We start from the raw sequence: 20,776 nt of genomic DNA, 5'->3' as shown, positions 1-20,776 counted from the left end.
ACATATTAATTACTTGCACAGCACTCTAAACCAGTGCCCACGCCTCATGGAAGCTTTAGACCTGATGTTTTCCAGGAAAACATATGTACACATCAGAGTCTTGTCACAGCTGTTTTGCACTTCTAAAGATGAATGCAGAAAGGCCCTGATCTCACAGTCTGGGCAGGATAACTCGGTGTGGGGCATAGTTGGACTGGTTTGGGTGCGTTCAGGCCCATTTTTAATTGCACAGAGGTTTAATGCAGTCACATCATGGTGCCTTGTTCGAGGATTTCCTGGTAGGTTCAAGGCATACCTATGTCTACCTACTTACTTTTGAGCCAGATATCGGACAGGCAATTTGAAAGTGTGCCCATAGTTTTTGAAATGCGCTCAAAAACTACTGAAGCATTGTAGACATGATTTGAAGCTAGGCCCACCCCCAACTAGAAGGAACCAGAAAGGACCAGCACGACCAATGCCCTCGGGGAGTGGACTAATACATAACCCTAACGGCATACCTTTGTTTGCACTGTCCACCACACCCTTGCTTAAGTTGTACAGTTGCAGAAAAACGAGTATGGTTAAGTTCCAGTCGTGTCAGATATTTACCCTGCGGGTTTCCTTATTTGTATTACAAACAATAATCTCTAAAAACAGCCCGGGGGTCGCTGATGAGAGGACTCCTTTAAAAGAGAGAGTTCTCATCTGCAAACCTGCAGTCTCTTCGACGGCTTCCAAGGCGAGCTTCCGAGTCAGAGGTTGTCACAGGCTCGAGCAGCGTTTCTCTTGAGAGTAGGAGCAGGTAAAGGGAAGCTGTAACTATTTTTGCAGGGGCATGGATATCAGTGGTGCAGCTGGTGCAGTAGCAGCGGGCCCCGGAGGTGAGTGGGGCCCAGCCTACCCTGTGCAGGCTGCAGACAGATTAGAGGTCATCCGCTCTGAGTGCTTTAAACACGGGGCCTGGTGTCTGGGACTGGCGGGTGGGATGGATTGGGAGAGAGAAAACAGAACGTGGAGAAAAGAGAGAAGTGGATAAAGGAAAGCGTGAAAGAGAGGAAATAAAAGAAACCGTGACTGAAATGGAGAAAGATGTGGACGCGCAAAGGATGATGGGTAAGTGGGAGAGAAAGGGGCTTGAAATGGGATACGTGAAAGAACAGGAGGAAGGACATGGAAGATAAAGACAAGATGGAGATGTGAGCGGCCGGGAGGAAGGAGGTAGAGACAATTCTTGGTAGGGGAGGTGGGGGGAGAAGTGTAGGGCACTGGTAAAAGCGAGGAGAGAAGGGGGCAAATGATGGAGAAAGAAAAGGGGAAGAGAAAAAGAGGCGATAGAGAAAAAGTGAGAGAAAAACTGGAAGGTAATAAGTGAGAGGCGGGACGGGAAGACAGACAGAAGAAGGGATGGGGGAGAAGTGGACGGGGATGAGAGGGTGCAGAGATGGAGATGAGAGAGGGAACGTCGGGTAGAAAGAGGAATTAGCTACCATTAGTGCAGCAGGTTCGGTGATACCCGGGTCCAGGGGTGGGAGAGGCTCGCTGATCTGTTTTTAATAGCTAGCCTGTGACGCAAGGGGGCCATTTGGCTTTCTAGCATTAGGGCCTTTGGTACTTTCGCAAAGTCCCGCTTTTTTAATCGTTAGGTTGAGGCGCTGGTTTCAGTTTTGTGAATACACTCTGATTATGTAATCCATTGTTAAAAACTCGAACACTTACAATAAGCAAACCTTTAAATTATGTCTTGTTATTGAAATGTGCCTTCAGGCTCTAAGTACATAAAATGAAACTTGTAGTACTCCATCCTTGAATTGTGTCATTTTGGGCTACCGAGGTTCATGTTTTCAACATCACATTTTGATCCGAAGCAACAGAGCAAAAGACAGAAAAAGTGAGGAATCAGGAGAAAGAGAAGGATCGGAAATCAGTGACAAACAGGAGAAAACAGGGCTGAAAGAAATGCAAGAGTGCGAGGAGGAGGGAAGTGTAGAGTGTTAATGAGGAATGAGGTGGAAAAATGACCACACAGCCCTGGTATTCACTAATCCGGTCATTCATGACGGGCTTCTACGAAAAACACTGACACCCGGTCATTAGGTTTTTTTCTTTTGCAAAGTAAGCACTGATTATAATAATCAGTTGTGTTTTTCACCTGAGTTAAAATATTTGGTGCAAAAAGGTAGGACAGTGAGAGAGACTTAAGGGGACCACACAGGATATGTCACATGGCATTCCCAAAAGGACACCTGGAAGCCTGTGGCTGGTGCATCATTTTAGGCTTCTGCAAATGTCTGTGACTAGAAAAACACCTGTAGAAGTGCGCCCAGGCGGATACGTAAATCCCTATCTAGACATTTGTGTGTTTTTATGGTGACTACAATCTTTTCTGTTCATGAACGATGAAAAATACCTGTAATTTCAGTGGAAATCTATGCTTTCATAACAACCCTTTTCTCCCTCACAACCTCAGGGAGAGCTGGAAAATGAAGATCTTCTACTTGGTAGTTGTCCTGGTCTCCGTGTCCTGGAGCTCAGCCGCAGGTAGGAACAGTGGGGTGCAGGCAAAGGGGCCAATCTCCTGAGGGCAAGTTCTATCAGGGGTCTGCTAAGGTTGGTCCCAACCTAAACGTTTCAGAACTGTAGATTAATGGCTCAGCATGAGGGGTGGCCCTGGTTGTCTGGTTTCCTAAAGACATCTTGGGGACTTTCAGACAGTTGACCTAGGAATGCATTCTGCTCGTTGATTACCATCCGGTTGTGATTTGTAACTCACTCATTCTGGCTTTCCTTTGCTTGTTTTATTTGCTTTAGGCTCTCCAGGTTCAGCTTCTTCCTCTGGTTGCATAAACTGTGTTTTCTTTATTCTTCCACAAACTTGCTTTCTGTTAACTGGCCTTTAAATCTTGTTCTTATCTCGTCACATTTGCTGTGCATTAAAAGACCAAGGTCAAATGCGAAGCACTGTCTTTCATGGGTGCTTGTTTACTTTTCTTTCCCTGACTTCAAAGTGAGAGGATTTATGTGACAATCTTGCTGGATACTCTGGGTAGGAAAGATATTTTTTTCTAGCACACAACAACATTTAAATGTTCTGTGTGTAAGTATTTCAGAATATATTAGAAATGTAAACGTACAAATGAAGCACATTTTTTGTTATTTCTGAAGTGTGCTGGAAACAAATACTTTAATATGATCAAAACAAATCTTTAAACTAGGTGAGGCAATTTCCACACATTTTTGTTTGTGCACTCTATAGTTTATGTATAGTTTGCTAGTAAAACTGTATGTCTGTGCAAATGTAATGGCCATTTCAATTGAAAATGTGTTGTCTGTAATGGTAGTGTGTTCTACAACACTACGAATACTAGTCTACCTATGCTACTCCACTCTACATCACTCCACACTACTGCACTCAATTCTACACCACTCTACTTTACACCACTCCACACCACTGCAGTTTGCACCACTCCACTCTACGCCACTGCACTCTATGGTACTTTACACTACACATCTCTGCTCTACCATGTACCACCCTACTGTATGCCAATCCATTGTCCCCCACACTCCTGTACACCACTGCACTCTTCACCACTGCCCTCTACAGAACTGCATTCCAGGCCACACCAAATCTACTCTGCACAATTTCATTCTGCACCACTGTACTCTATGCCACTCTGCACTCTGTCAATACACTCTACGCCAATGCACTTTACTCTGTAACACTCAACTCAATGCCCCTGCACTCCACACCAATCCACTGTACAACAATCTGATCTACTCCGCACCACTGCACTGTATGCCATTGTACTCTATGCCACTTTACTCTATGCCATTACACTATATGCCGCTCTATGAAACTGCACTCTACACTGCACCACTCCACTGTACTCTGAAACAATCTGGTCTATACTGCTGCACCCTACACCACTTTATTCGTAACCACTGCACTTTACACCAATGTACTCTACACAACTGCACTCTATGTCACTGCAATCTATTCTGCATCACTGAACTCTACATCATTGCTCTCTACACTATTCTACTCCACTCTACACCACTGCACTTTGACATTCTACTCTGCAAGTCTGCACTTTCTGCCACTGAACTCTGTGCCACTCTACTCTGCACTACTCCACTATATACCACTGCACTCTATGTCACTCTATTCTACTCTGTACCTCTCTATGCTACCCTACTCTGCACCACTTTATGCCACTAGACTCTACTCTGCACACTACATCACAACACTCTATGCTACTTGACTCTACTCTGTGCCACTGACCCCTGCATCACTCAACTCTATGCCACTCCACTCTGCACTACTCTATGCCACTCTACTCTAGCCACTGCAATCTACTCCACTGCACTTTACTCTGGGCCACTCTACTGCGAGCCACTCTACTCTGTGCCACTCAACTCTGCACCACTCCACTTTGCACCACTCCACTCTACTATGCACCACTCTAATCTATGTCACTGCATTCTATGACACTGCACTCTATGCCACTACACTATGCAACACTCTACGCAGATGCACTCTACAACAGTCCATTCTACTCTATGCCACTCCAGTGTATGCCACTCTATGCAACTCTACACTATGCCACTCAAATACACTATAATCTCTGCCACTCCACTTTACAACACTCCACCCCACTCTCACCATCCCACTCTATGGCACTCCACGCCACTCTCCTCTATACCACTAACTTTTAGCCATGCTGAACAGCAGCCACACTATGAACAACATGGCTAAAACACATTGCAAAGCATAGGCAAGATATATTGGCTTTGTCATTGCTTGTTTTTATGCTGTGACCAATCTAACATGGAGAGATATCTATAGTCCACAACTGAGGGCCTCTTTCCACGTGTTCCAGTAGTCTCAGTTCTGTCAGTAATGGAAGTTACTGTCCTTCTCAGTATTCTCATAATCAGTAGTCAAAATCTGAGGGAGAAAAATGAGGCTATGGTCTGGGGGAATCAGTTTGGGAATATCAATTCCCTCGGACTAGAAATCCAAATATGCACATACATCTGTTTCAGTACTGTGCATTACGAAACCTAGGATATTGGATTGGTAGGGGGACACCATCACTATATCTCATGCAACATACCGTATACTGATAACATTGTATCTACTACATCAATTCACAATCCCTTTGAATGGTAAGTATATAATAATTTTCTTAACCTCACTTTTGCTTATCTCCCAAAGTAGATATATAGTAACTATAGAGTTACCTTGTGATTTAGTGGAAGACAATGTAGAGGATCAATATTACAATAGAATATCTTTAACAAATTTGGTTTACTGTCATACAAGTAATTCTTTAAATAGGACATATTTCTGTGGTGGCACGATCACAGCACTGCTAGCAGGGTGTTGGCAGTATTCGATTTGGATAACACTTTTAGTTGCCATTCGGAGGTTGCTCAGGTTAATGAAAATTTAATTTATAGTATTGGTTATTTTAAAATGGGTTTTCTGTCTCAACATTGAGGACAGAAATGTTGTGATGAGAAATTATTGTGGCTTAAATATTGACAGCCAAAATATAGTGAAGGTAGATAACTTTAAGTAAGCGTAGTTTAACTATTTCCACCTCTTATACCCAAGTACCTTGATGATAAATACACTGTAAGGATACATATGTGTGGAGTTCAGGATAGTAAACATACGCTTACCAATTCCGTTTATCTTACCAATATTTTGATACTCAATATATTAGCCACAAATATTTTTATTTCACATGCAATATTCTAGTCAAATACCTTCATCTGCTTTTGTCACACGCTGGTTTAAAATTTCCTTGGGATGGTACCAGAAAGTAGTAAATTTTATGAAAACGATTTCTTTTTAGATGAATGCGATGCCAATGATCTTCCGTGTAAGAAGCTAGCCATCCTGGACCTCGTGGCCAAGTGGAACGCTGACGAGTGTGAGCAGAAGTATGATGGCTACCATCCCATGGAGGCAATGAAGCTTATGCGCAGCTGCCAAGAGATCAAGACAAACGATAAGACATCCCAGGGTAAGTAGAAAGAGGTGCCCATCCCTTTAGAGGCAAGCTTCCCACTATTTTGCCCTGATTGTCCTTTCCATCACCAGAGCTCTTACGTTTGTAAGTTGCATGAGTTGGTAAGTTATCCTGTCCAGTTTGTCACTGCATTGTGGAGTTCAACTGGCTACAAATCACGGAAGGTAAAGAAAAAGCCAGCACTGGATGAGCTACGCATGCAGGGGCCTAGGAAACTTAAGAGCTCTACATTTAAATCATAGATGCAAGGTAAATACTTCCTGACAACCCCACCCAATATTTATATGTTTATGATATGGTAGTGAAATAAATGTGGCCCAATAAAACATAATTTATAGCAACATTACTAATAAATGTGAAATCACACATATATTACTGCAATGCAAAGGTTAAATTCAAGTTTACTACCTTAACACAGCAAAACTGACTTTCTTAATATTGACTCACAAATTGCCTGAAGTGGTTAATTTACACAGGGAAACAACTCTCCAAATAGTCAAAAGGCCTCTGCAATGTAATTGTATTTATATAGTGCATACTACTCCTGATGAGGCATTATAGTGTTTTTTAGGGAGTAGCACGCTACTCCAGAACCCAAAAAGGACTACTAGTGGATTAGTATAGGGAAAATATGAGTTAATTTGAGCGGTGGACATGTGAGTGTGTTAGCTGGATTGAGTAAGACAATGGAGGGATAAAAGAGAAAAGAGATTTGAAAGTGTTATTTTTGGGAGATCATAGTATTAAGATGAGGTTTGGGATAAGTAAAAAGGAGAGATGGAGGAAGGAAGAGCCTATAGAAAGTGATTCGGGAGATCATAGTGGTAAAATGAGGTTTGGGATGAGTCAAAGGAGGGATACAGGAGGGAAGAATTTAGAAAGGGTCTAGTGGTAGAATGAGGTTTGGGATGGTCACAGAGTGGAGGCAGAGGATATATTGAGAGAGGTATAGGGTGAGACAAAGTAGTGCAACGGAGAGAGTGAACTTTTTTTCTCTCTTCTACAGTAGGAATAAAGTAATAAATATATCGATTCATGTCTACATATAAAGGGTATATAAGTATAAGGAAGATAATATATTGATATTTAAATTTGTATTGTATAAACTCAAACTTTCAAGTTTTGCTGTACTTGAAGCTAATTTATTTGTGTATTTTTACAGAACACATTTTTTAAAAATGTTATCTTTCTCTCAAAATTTTAATAATGAAGTACTTCAAGTCACAATAGTAATATTCACATATTGTGATTGATAAATAAAACAGAGACCCATGAGCATATAATCAGACAACTTATGTAAAAACTATGCAATTAACCTATTACCATGGTAAGCATAGGATTATATATGTGTGTGTATATATATATATATATATATATATATATATATATATATTACCTACTGGCGGTCGCCAGTACGTAGTTATAGTTAGAATCTAGTTTCCAAGAAAAAGTATTTGTATTTTTAACTTGGCACTGCTTGACAAATCTTCACAAGCTTTTTCCAAAAAAGTACCTTCTAGGGTCTTGTTGTGCATTATAAATTTTGGGGTGAATTGTTGAGTGGGGGCTGAGAAAAAAAGGGGGGGGGTCAAAAAAGTGCATTTCCCATGTTAATTCCCATTGAATCTTTAAACACACCTGCAGCCCGAACCACTGGACGTAATTACTTCAAATTTGGCAGAAAGGTAGCTTTTATCGCAGATTATGCTTTTTCTTATTTGGTGTAAATCTGTTCAGTAGTTTATTGAGATATTAAAGAAAAACTTAATTTTTATATCTAGAAGTGCGAAGACTTCGCAAATTGTCCTGATCTAGTGCAGAGATCTGATTGGCTGCCAACACTTAAACCCGGAAGTGTTTGTAGACATTTTGAGAATCAACTTCAGCCTAACCACCTAGCCTTGGTCCAGGGGTCCCCCTGGGACCCACCAGGGCAAAAAAACCATTTTTTTAAATTCACGGCACAAGCTATAGTTATTGTACATTTAAAATATGAGCCTAACTCGACCTGTGGTATTTTAAGTGAATTTCTTTGGTTTTTAAAATTCTATTTCCTAACTATAATGTCCCTGCAACCTTTCTTTTTTTCAGTGAATACATATATCCATTACTCATCCGGGGTACCGCCGTGATCCTAAGTGTCGGCGGTGCTCAAAAACCACCTGCATGCACGTGTCACAACTTCACAAGGCTCTTACTTGATATTAAGAGATTGGCACTCTGGCAGCAGTGTGCTACCACACCATGAGTACTCCACTCTACAATGCACTTTGGCACAAGCCTTAATCATGTCAGGTGATGTTATGAAGGCTTGTACTGCAACACGTTGTTAGTTCCTCAGCAAATAAACACTATTTATCTGACTGCTGCCGGAGTGCCAATTTCTTATTTATCAAGTAAGAACCTTGAGAAGAGATATATATATTTATATATATATATATATACACACACAGATACATTTGTTAAACACACCCAAGGAATATCTATATATTTTAAAATAAAATATAGTTATTGTACATATTTGTACAAACAAATACATGCATCTAGATGAATGCATATAATTAAATTATAAAATATACATTTGATAAGCAGACCTAAGGAACATCTATACATTTTAAAACTCATAGTTATTATACATATTTGTAGGATCAAATACACATATCTAGAAACATATATATAATCAAACTATAAATGTTTACATATACAGGGATATGCTGTATGTTAGTGTTTGTGTAAGGCTGTGATGTAGGAAAGAGACAACTCTTGTGTAGCCCTCTGAAGATAAGCTAGTTATCTGTGGATCTTATATTTGTGGGTAATTAATTCCATAGTTTGGCTGCCTGAACAGAGAAAGATGTACCACTTACGGTCTTTTTCTTGTATGGAGGGGTTTTGAGGCAAGGTGCCAATCCTGAGCAGATGTACCTTTGTTGAATATATTTGGTGATTTTATTACTGATGAAAAGTGCTCCTGTTCCATTTATTGCTTTGTGGGTGATACAAAGCAGCTTGAAGGTGGATATTATGGCAACCGGTAACTAACTTATGGCCCTCAAGGCAGGGGAGATGTGGGCTTTACATGTAGGAGTAGTCTAGCGACAGAGTTCTGAGTCTTTTGTAGTCTTTTCATAGTTGATAGACCTGTGGTGAGATTTTACCATTCGCATCCTGGTTTTGGTTGAACACTGTTTTTTATTTTTGTTTTTTTTTAAACAAAAACAATGAAAAGAGCCCATGGCATGAACCATATATGCAGGTGCACAGAGTGCAATATGATATTTTTATACTGTTGTTGAGGGAGGGTGGAGCATCATGGCCACTCAAGGCATTGCCACACGTGGATCAAGGCCCCTTCCTACACTCCACAATGGTACTAAATATCATATTACTCTCTACACATCTGCATACCCATTCTTAGGTAATAAACAGCATAGCATATTATACGCTGCAATCTGCATATACAAGTCACTGGCAGGAGGTGGGAGAAAATGGCTAAGAGATAAGTTAAGGGAATCAAAGTAGGACTGGGCATTTGTTTCAAATGGCACACTACTGATATGCACCTAGCAAAATGGGCATTGTTTACAGGAATATTACATTTTGTCACAAAACATTTGATAGCTATGTTGCGACGATTTATCAGGGAGTTTGTTGGCACAGCACATCATGTAGCACTACTTATCTCTGTGGTCGATACTAGGATATTTGTCATTCTAGGCTACATAAAAGACCAAATTTGATGCTCGAATGGGAATGTCCAAGGCACATTATTAGAACTTCATAGCTGGTGTACCAAGCCTGCACGGATTCCGAAGGCCTCGTCATGAGTTGCCATTTCATCCTGAAGGGTCCAGAACTAGGGTGACAACTTCCCTCTGGGTCATTATGAACACTGTCTCCATTTCTCAACTTTTCACTTACAAAACCTTGATTTAAAGCGTGTTATTGAGCACTACTACTTACTGTGATTAACATATATTTTGTTGCCAAGCCACACCATTACTGTTTCATTCTTGGGGAATTATTAGAACAGGCATTGCAATGTGGACATGGGCAAGAGAGCGCAAAGGGGTAGCCCGTCACAGTGCACTATATACCCAGCAAATAGGCGCAATATGTGAAAGCAAAATGCCTACACAAAGAAAATAAACCCACCAGGACTACAGCTGTCCATTAAAGGGGAATTGTATTAAGTTATTATTGGAGATAAAATTAAGACAGAGGAAAAATCCTAGAGTCTGAAAAGGATGAAAAGGCAAGGAATCTGGGGAAAAGTATGAACTTTTCCCCATTCACACAAACTGCAGGCTACCAACAGGATAAGAAAACTTTTCACCTTCAAATCATTGATTTCAAATGAGTTAGTCTAATAGGTTCAGTGGAAAAAAAAACACAACTACTACACCCCAAATGTGTTGGGCTATAACAACAAAAGTCCCGGACTGGTAACAGTGTCTTTGGTGACTTGGATGGAGATGGCCCCCCTAGCTGAAGCAGAAGCTACTGGCTCCATTACATTTCTAAGCTCCATAGGAACACCATGGATCTGTTTACTTTCACCTGGATATTTTGGGGTCTGAAATCTCAAGATGAAAGTCTGGTGGACAATGAAGAATTACTGCGTGAAGCGGTCCAGAATGATCAATTCGATGCTTTCTTAGTGGACGCTCAGAGTCCAACTTATAATGGGTCGGATTTTCCCATCTGGCAAATACTAAACAATTTCCTGGTTCACTCATAATTTGTATTTATATTTTTTGTATTTTTAAAGCACATTAACCTGCAAGGCATCAAAGCGCTAGAAGTAAGCAAACTCGGAGAAACATAACCACCAGAACCAAAGTCAATCAACAAAGAGAAATAGGTCTCTAGCAATTACTATTTAGCAAAGAACTACATTTTAACTTGCTTGCGAAAAGGCTGGTGCATCCTCAGACACCTGAGAAGGGAGTTCCATAACCTTGCTGCTGCTACTACAGTGAAAGCACATTCACCCCATCTTGCCTCCCTACATCATGGTACCATCACCTTAAGCTGTCCTGCTGATTTCAAAGTCCTTGAGGGTGTATACCAATTTAGGGCCATCTTAAGATATTGTGGCCCCTGCCAATAGAGAGCTTTGTGTGTCAAACGCAGAGCTTCAAAGAGAAGCCGTTACCAAACAGGTGGCTATATTATGGATGATTTGGAGCTTGTTCAATGAAAGTTGGTTCACATAAAGATACAAGGCATTGCAGTAGTCTAAACGCGAGGTGATAAGAGCAAAGATCACTGCTGCACTGAGCTCTTTAGGAAGATAAACTACGATGTTCTTCAAAGTTCCAACCATCCAGAAACATGAACTCACAGTTCTGTTTCCTGGGTGTCAAAAGACAGAGTGTTATCAAACACCACTCCCAGGCTTTTGGCCCCTCTAACAAGGACAGGAAGCATACACAAGTCAGGCCACCAATGGTTGTTCCAAATAATTGAAAGGTTAGGGCATGCCCTAGAACAGTCACTTCCAGCAACAGTGAACAAGGACGTGAGCTAACAAGTGTTTGGCTGTCTTACACTTTCCCATTAGCAGAACTGCCAGCTTTGGAATAATTTCACCATGTCTCTGAGACCCTGTGGGTTGGGTAGAAGAGCAGTGTCTTTGTTGTGGGGAAGGGCGCAGGCTTTGCCAAGCAGGGTGGGCTTATCAATGCCAGTACTGCCTCGGCTGCTATGCAGCCAAACCCATGTTCCTCAAAATAAATGAATCTGACAGCTCCTCCCATTTTTAGCAAGGTTGCAAGACCCATAATGGGCCTACAGACATATTATAGCCTCAGTTTCCAGTGTCATTATGATTTTCCACAATTGGAATCAGGGATTATATGCCAAATTTGGTGTTACATTACTTGTTTTCATATGTTTTCTCTACTGGAGTTTGTGCCTGAAATAGGGAATATTGGCCCATTTGCAATATACTACCATGTTTAAGTGTTGCCCACTTTTGTATTTACCAAGTTTTAATGTCTCCTCATCTCTGGCATGTGGAGGATGCTTATACTGTGTGACATACTGAGGACCTTGAGAGTTGTCAGATGTCATTTAATATGATGGGTGTTGTGCTACAAGGTGATTCACAATGATTTCAAATGAACCGATGACCGATATGAAAATATCCCCACATTTGAGGTTTATTCTGTGCCTTCTTGGACTTACAGTCCTGCATTTAGAATAGAAAAGGAAAAATACTAAATCAGAGAACACAGAGAACAAAGCCAAGACAGAATAAGTTATACAACTCTATCATACAACAGATAGGAAGGTCTGGAGTCTACTGCTGCGTGTAGTAGTAGTCCAGACACTGGGCAAATAATGCATGCAGCAGTAGGCAGGTACTGTAGGAGTCAATAGGGCAATTTATTTGTTTCATTTTATTCAATCACCTGCTGCTTGTGTTCCTGACTTTTGTGTTTTTTCTTTACAAATGACAGGGGTAGAGCTAAAAATAAATAAAAAAAACTCAGTGATATGCAATCCATATTCTTCTAGCCCTGTATGGACAAAGCCACGTGACTCGTGTACAGGTTGTCTTAAAAGTGATGGTTAAGATGGAAGCTGTACTGCCTCATCAGCAACCACAAGGCTGCCAGAAAAGACTCCCAATGGGCTTTGACCCTTTGCTTTATTTGTATTGATGATATTGGTCAGCAAATGCATGATGTGGGTTTCCAGATTCATCTCCTACAAGATACACTCAGCTCTTTGAAGTTCTCACTCCAAACACATTGCTGGTATAAGCTACATTGAGTGTGCTGGAGCAAGTAGGTTAGTGATAATTGTAGAGAGGTATGGCAGGAATTTACTTAATTCAGCAGGGGAAGTTGTAAGAGCTGTAATTGGGGCAGAGAATGCACTGTTTCTCTGACACGGGATGTCTGTCAAGTGGCATCAGGCCACCCTCCATCCCGAGTGCTTGCAGCATAAAGAATAGTCACATGACATATCTCTTCTCCTGCAATTCTGGCACATCTTGAGCTCTTGAGGACTTATACTTGAAAGCGTAAAAATAAATGATTCCCTCGATTGTTGAATACATTTTTGGAAACACTAATAAAAGTATTTTTTAATTAGGAGTAAATAGGATTGATAGCCTTAGGACAGGCATAGACAACTCCTTGCTGAGATGACTGCTGTTGTCACTGGGCACTCTATCAGCTTTGCTTTTTTTCTTGATTCATTCAGGTGATCAAGAAGAAAACCCAGCAGGATAAACTTTGAGTGCCGTGCCACATGGTCTCCAGTGACAACAGCTGATCCTCTTCTCTCATCCCCCTAACGCATATGACATTGAGCACAAAACACAACCTGCAGACCGGAACCACATTATGGGACTCATCTGCAAATCAGCTAAATTCTTATGGGAAGAAAGTCTTCAGCTTCATGATGTGCCTGGATATCCAAAAAGACTACGTTCTTGAAATGAACTTTCCTGCAGCATTCACAGAAGCCTATAACACCAGCTCCTGGTCAGCTCCACTCCATACCCCCATGTAAAATTGTACACATGTTAGAGAAATCCTTTTTGTTAAAATGCCATGATCACTAAATTCTTGGAATTGTCTCAATCTTAAGCATGAGTTGGGGCAACGTGATCCTAGATAAGATTGACTGGGGATGCAGTATCCTGACTTCAATATTTTAGTTATGAAGAGAATGTATGCAAAAATACTTTATCAGCAGATTAATTAGCAAATCCATCAGCCAACTTCCCTTCCTACTTATTCTTTATTAGTGTTCCATCTGTACCTTAACTATCCGGCTTTATTATGCCCTCTGCATGTACCAGACATTTAATTTGTTAATTTACTGTTTATACTGTAGTATTTCTGATCCTGGAGTGTTGATCATCTCACCGCTGAAATTTGAATGAAACAATGAGCCTGGCATCATAGTGCCCATAACCGGACCTTTATTTCTGACAGTACCAATACAGTAACAACATGCAGTAATTTTGCTACTTTGTTAGTCCCTTCTCTTCCTTTAGTAGTTTGATGGTATTATGCCAGAATATCAAATACCAAATAGCATGGGCCAAAACATTGACCCCTAAATATCCGGGACCGGAAATTGTGAAGGTAGGTGTATTTACAGGTAAGAATAGGTTTGCTATTCTTTACTTCAAATATATCCAACTCTTACTGGTGTGTAGAGGTGGAACTAAGAATAGTAAATCCATATTTACATGCATTTCTATTCACAATGTTTAGGTCCTCGCTATTAAGATCTGGATAATAAGGCCCCATGATATTTTTGTTCTGGACAGTCTGGTATACAATCATTCTGACTGTAATATTTCCTTTTTTATTTACCTCCATTTGAAATAAGATTCAATTGTTTAACTTTTTCCTACAGGCCAAGCTATGCACTATATTGGCTGTTCTCTCTGAATTCTGCCCAACCTGTCTATGTTATTCTGGAAATCTGTATTCTGGGGTTGAGCTTACTCCAGATGAGGCATTGCTAATGCTAAGTAAGTACAGCAGTAGCACAAACCTCTCTTTTCAGGTTCACAGAGCTCCCCGAAAGCATCTCAACATCTTGCAAGATGATTCACATATAGTCTCTCATTATGGAATTAACTTATCTTTCACCCTCTCCCTGCCACCTCCTTGCCAATGACACTCACATTTTAGTCTCCATGCCCTTTCGCTCACTCACTGCTCATGTAACTGGCTGCCTTTCTGCTGTGTGATAGTACACATGTACTTTTATTTACAATGGCAAATGTCATATCGCAGATTTGTTGCCACAGGCTACATTTTCACTCCCCAATCCTTCCAGAATTTTTGATTGCTAATCCAGTGCCCTTTTTAATCCAATGTATTTATATAAAGTTTTCAGTATATCTTTATAGCCAGCCGTAGTGGGCTACACTGGCCATTAAAGGCCCGCTCCAGCATTAAAGGACCAATCTGAAGGTGAGGGCCTTTAGCAAGGCTGGTATAGCCTAACTACAGTGGGCTATAAATCTATTAGAACATTCTGCTCCATCAGGGCAGAATGTTCTAATTAGTAAAACAAAGGCCCTATGGAGCCCAAGGGAGTTAAAATCCACTCGGGCTCAATTAGGCCTTTGTTCATAGTTGTTGCTGGCATATCCAGCCGTTAGAAACCCAGAGCTACTCCACTGTCTCCAAAAGAGTGTTCTACATTCCGATGTTCTAATAAGGGTAACAAAATCAAGTGGAAAAAATACCAGCTCTAGTAAGAAATAAATATTTCCAGCATATGCCTTATAGTAACCTCAAGGTAATAGACCCTCCTATAACTTCCAACCTCCACCCCCACCCTCTTGCCCTGTGTGAAATTGCCCCTATAAACAACATTATGAATCAATACACATACATTTCCGTAATAGGTAATTACTCCCCCTATTCTGGCATCTTTCTATCTGTCCACCCCATCTTCCTCCCCATGTAAAGCAGCCCAGGAGACTCCAGCTTGAGGGTTGCATAAGGAACGGCTTGTCCCTAGAGAGATTCTGCAGTAACAGACCACACTGGTCCTTGTCCAAAAGATCGAACCCCTCAGATCTCCCTCTGATTTCCCCATGGCAGGACTGACCACCATCTAAGCTATCATTGACACATTGAGGGAGCACTGCTTTTTTCAATAGGTATGCAATCACCAACTTTGCTGCTTCTAGGCATGTCTAAACCATGTACTACTATCACTCTTTACATCTCACTCAACTTTGATGCTCAGGCACTACATCACCCAGCATTCATAATTTCCTTTCAACTCCCTCTCTATGCAATAGATAATCTGATGCTTTACTCCTCAGCAAATCAGACTCAGATGAGTCTTTATGACTACTCTTTCCACACACAAACCTGCCCTAGGTTTGCATGACCCACTTATATTAGGTTTCTCTTCACTTATGTACCCACTCCTCCCGGACCATCAAAATGACCTCCTACTAGTTAAAACTTTACCACTGCCTTCATCAAGTTGTACAAGGCTGATATAAATCCAAACTGTATGGTATCCAAACCAATATAAATTTTGTTAGTTAGGCCTAGCTCAATGTATTCGGCCAATGCTAAATGCATGAAAAAGTTAAATAATAGGGAATTTTTAACACTAGGTATGGCAAAGGTGATGCTTAATATCTATATTCTAACATTCTTGTGGCAGTACAATCTTTGTCTACCCTCACCATCTTCTTACCTTCTTTGAGTCCTTCCTGTGTGTTCTGTGTCCGTATTGTTATCTTTAATTCAAACAATTTAAGATTTGTTCAATAGAGTGAATAAATTCATTTTGAGTCACAATATGCCTGTGTCTGTGCCACGTTGTTTTTATATGATAGATTGGCTTTGAGTGTCGAGAATAATTAGAGTTCAAGTAGAAAAGATTCTCACTGAACTCACAGACTTTAACTCTTAGAACAACAAATCTTAACCTTTTCAATTTTTGGACCTCCACTGAATCAGTACTGGAAACAGGGTACCAGAGCCTAAGCAGTTTTTACGATTTAAACATCAAAACAATCCAAAAAATATAGAAACAAGTATGCATCAAACAAATTCACAAATGACGAAATGTTTTATTTAGTTCACAAAGAAATACTGTAAAATCAAAACTTTTTAACTGTAATGGGAAGTTTGGACCTTTTCTAAATTTGGATATTAAGTTGAAAAGATGAAGCGGTATACTAGCCTTCAAATATCACTTTGTCCTTCTTGCTTCTAATGCATGATCTCCTAAGGCATTTCAGTTGACACTACTCTTCAACCTTACTATACCCTATTAGCTGAACTTGTGTTACTCCCACGATCAAGCAGAGGATACCAACTTAGAGCCTGATTTAGAGATTTGTAGATGGGTTACTCCACCACAAATGTGGAGGACATCCTGTCTGCATTATTACAAGTTCCCTAGGATTTCATGCTCTTGTAATAAGCAGATGGGATATCTGTACATCTGAGTAACCCATCAACTAAACTCTAATTTTGGCCCTTTCATCTATTCTTTCAATATCATACTCCTTCATATTTACAGAATGTTATAAATGTTACATCTTTCCAATTCTGAGAAAGTTATAGTTGCCTTAAAGCTAAAGTTATAGTTTCTTGACATAAGTATAACTGTAACTGCTAAACTTCTATTGTTTTGTGTGTGTAAAATCTGACCCTAACTACAATGTCCCTGTAACTTTTGGCTTTTTAGTGAACTTCTAGATCACTAAGTTCTATTTCTTAACTATAATGTCCCTGTACCCTTTTTCAGTGATATTCTAGGGTTTTTCAACATAAAGTAATATTTAATTACCATATATTAAACCAACCGCCGAAGGTTTTGGAGCGCTTTACATGAGCACCAGTTACATTACACAAGGACACATTTATTTTTGGTACGCATGGTGAGATTAAGTGATTTGACTAGAATCACAGGATGTTGAGCAGCGGCCTGAACCCGGTTCCCCAACTCCAGAGGCCTCTCTGGCCGGTAAACCACATCCTGCTCCCCAGTTACAATGGATGCCACATTATTCCCTCTTGTTGTTTATATCTAGTATCGCTGACGCCACAATATACTCTCCAGCCATTAAAATCAAGCATAGCAGATGCCACAGTATACTCTTCTGCCACTTACATCAATTACAATAGATACCCATTATTTCCAGATGTCACATTCTACTCTCCCACCATTTACATCAAAGACAGCAGATACCACGTTCCACTATCTTAACATTTACATCAAGTACTGGAAGTGCCACAATCTACTCTCTCTCCAATTACAGCAGGCACAGCAGATGCCACATTATACACTCCCACCCTATGCATCAATATAGAGGTGTCACATTTTAATCCTCCACTATTTACGTCAAGTAAACCAGATTCCACATCACTTCACAAAGGAAAAATCTAGCAGAGTTAGGAACACTTCAACTCCGTCCCATTAACCAGTACATGAGATGTAACACACACACATGTAGACACACAGGCACACACACAAATGCCCTCTCTCTTTTTCCTTCTCACTCACACAACACCATGGCTGCAGTAATGGAATTCTTGATTCCTCATAGAGCTTTTACACCGCAGGCAGTAGCTGTTTTCCTCAGACACTGAACGGGTATATCTTGTGCAATAAGGCAAGATTTTGTCACCCACAAATAATATACATGCAACACACAAACAGTTCCCAAAGGGTTTCCAATAAATCTTCATTTTGATCACCTCGGTTCAGACAAAGAGCTTGAGAAGGCTATATTATTGCAGTCTACAAAGCCTTTAACATACTGATTGCCACAGTCGGTACAGATTCCGACAACCACATAAGATTCATTGTGATAGCACAAATCAAATGTGGATACGTTGTTTTGAAGTGGTGGAGAGTGACGCTTCATCTCTAGTTTCCACAGTGATATTTGACAAACAAGAACAAACAGTAGGCAATGGACGGAACAAGTCTTATACCTTTATAAATTGCAGAATTCTATGCAGTGAGATATCCAGCATTATGTGTCCATCAAAAGTTTATTAAATCTTGATTGACAACCCAGCTTCTGCATGAAATGTTGTGTACAATGAGCATATAGTGGTCTTTGGATTAGCCCAATTCAACCATTAGCATCTTTGTGTCTGCCCTAGTCAGCCTTTGGTTCAGGCACTGAGACTCACATTCTAGTTCAACTAAGAGGACTTTTATTTCTCCCCATCTTGCTACTGGCTGTTTGGTGTACCATTCTGCTCCCTAGCTAATGCTTCCAGTGCACTGCAAGACTAACTATTTTACATTTTAAGTACACTCAGTCATCACACTTTTTGTCACATTAGTTTCTTAATCTCAAAATGGGATTCTATATATCCTTCTTTTGTTATTTTTTCAGTGCAGCATGCATTCTGCAATGGGTATGAGTGTAAGTATGACATTAAGATTAGAACCTTATTGAGTTCTCACATTTTAGTTTTGGACAGTCTAGGCCTAACATGGTCACCTAAAAAACTCCCAAGATCACTGCCACAAGCAGCAATCAAGCAAGACTTTGCGCTGACATTTTTGAGTCAGGCCACTTTAATTTGCAAAGAAAAAAAAACAGCCATAATTGTTGGTGTGTTACAGCAGTGTCAGCTCTCTGTCTTCAATCTCTCCACTGTGTGTGTTCTGCAAAGAGCAAAACAGTAGCACCGACACCAGACGAAAACAGAGACTTGTGCAGGTGGCATGCAGTTACTTAAAGACAAAAGTTGCTACCCTGCCTCGGCATGTTTGACTAGACTTCCAGTTAAGTACATTAGGATATAGAACTTTGATATTTGCCAACTTGCGTTTTAGCCTCTAAGATATATGATATTGTCTGGTACTGTTTTTAGGATTTTAAAAGTAACTTTTTAAAAAGCATTGGCAAAAACACAAGTCCAACTTTAATTTGTTGATTTCTCAAACACCACTTGTGCTTGCTTTTCTTTGCATGCATTATCACATTAATAACAGACCTACCAGCTTCACTAATGCTTGTTATATGTTAAGCCTGATTCAGAATTATCATATCCCTCTTTTTATCATAGGTTCTTCTTGTAACTGCATTTTTTTGCAAACCAGTCATGAAAAATAAGCCAGTATATTTCTCCTTCCTAAATCATTGGTTTTATTGTCCATCATTTTCTCTGATTCATGGGATGTGTTTTAACACCAAACAGGTTAATGAATGATAGTATGTGAAATACCTATTAATTGGGCTGGTAGCATGTCTCTCACTACCTCATTATGAGGGGCACTGTCACCTTTAACTCTACCTCTGGAGTTATCAATACCTGGGGTATCGTGATCCTTGGTGAGAGGCAGAGTTAATAGGTATTCCAAGTGAGACCCCGAGTGTCCTTTAAGAAATGAGGAATTACCAAAAATTAATAATTCCTATCATGTACCCCATTGTTATTCCTGATATCATGGCAGGTCTTTCACTTGGAGATTTTGGATGCATTCGGCAGCCAAACTCTCTGGAAGAACAACAATTGGTCAGCGCTGATTCTGTAAATCTTATAATTCCACTATGACCTGTATCTTCTATCACTAGACATATATGCATTACAATGACACTCATAATCAAAGCCTAAGTAGATTAACAACACAAGAAAGTATTCCTTCACTTGTTAATTCCACAGTGCACAAATATCACTAATCGCACAAAAGTGTCAGTATACTTAACATGAGTTATCACACATTTGTGTGTTCCTATTTAGAGTAATTTTAGAAGTAAGGTGTTTACAAGTTTTAACAATATTTCATTTATGCTGTACAGATGGACTTTACACTCTTGTCACTGAGGATGGTGTTAAATATCAGACCTATTGTGACATGACCACCAACGGAGGTGGCTGGACCTTGGTAGCCAGTGTCCATGAAAATAACATGTATGGGAAGTGCACTACAGGAGACCGCTGGTCCAGTCAGCAAGGAAGCAATCCCAATCTGCCTCAAGGAGATGATAACTGGGCAAACTACAACACATTTGGAACTGCAAGTGGAGCTACAAGTGATGACTATAAGGTACAACATATTATTGAATTACATTCAGGGCTTATTGGGAACAGGTTTTCATTTTGTTCTGCAGTTACGTTGGCCAAGTGTCTCCATGTCCCCTTCGGTTTCCATATGTGGTAGGCAGTCACATTTGTTTCTTAAAATGCATTGGTGCCTTTTAAATATGGGTAGATCCTACACTTAGTAGTAGAGCTGTGGGTGGACCTGGCATGGGATTAATGCATCTA

General features: G+C 40.3%; 1 protein-coding gene across 1 annotated transcript in view; it reads left to right on the top strand.

Annotated features, from left to right (window-relative positions):
* Positions 1 to 635: 635 nt before the first annotated feature.
* The window catches only part of LOC138268384 (intelectin-1-like), a 49,438-nt gene continuing 29,297 nt past the window's right edge, over positions 636 to 20,776 (top strand). The window contains exons 1-4 of the mRNA XM_069217967.1: positions 636 to 784; positions 2,450 to 2,520; positions 5,844 to 6,014; positions 20,308 to 20,555. Coding sequence (XP_069074068.1) covers positions 2,463 to 2,520; positions 5,844 to 6,014; positions 20,308 to 20,555 — 477 coding nt within the window. The 5' untranslated portion in view covers positions 636 to 784; positions 2,450 to 2,462. The remainder of the gene's footprint in view (positions 785 to 2,449; positions 2,521 to 5,843; positions 6,015 to 20,307; positions 20,556 to 20,776) is intronic.

This window comes from Pleurodeles waltl, chromosome 12 (assembly GCF_031143425.1).
Source record: "Pleurodeles waltl isolate 20211129_DDA chromosome 12, aPleWal1.hap1.20221129, whole genome shotgun sequence".
Classification (NCBI taxonomy): domain Eukaryota; kingdom Metazoa; phylum Chordata; class Amphibia; order Caudata; family Salamandridae; genus Pleurodeles; species Pleurodeles waltl.
The sequence above is the reverse complement of the archived record's forward strand: the minus strand, read 5'-3'. Positions and strand labels throughout refer to the sequence as shown.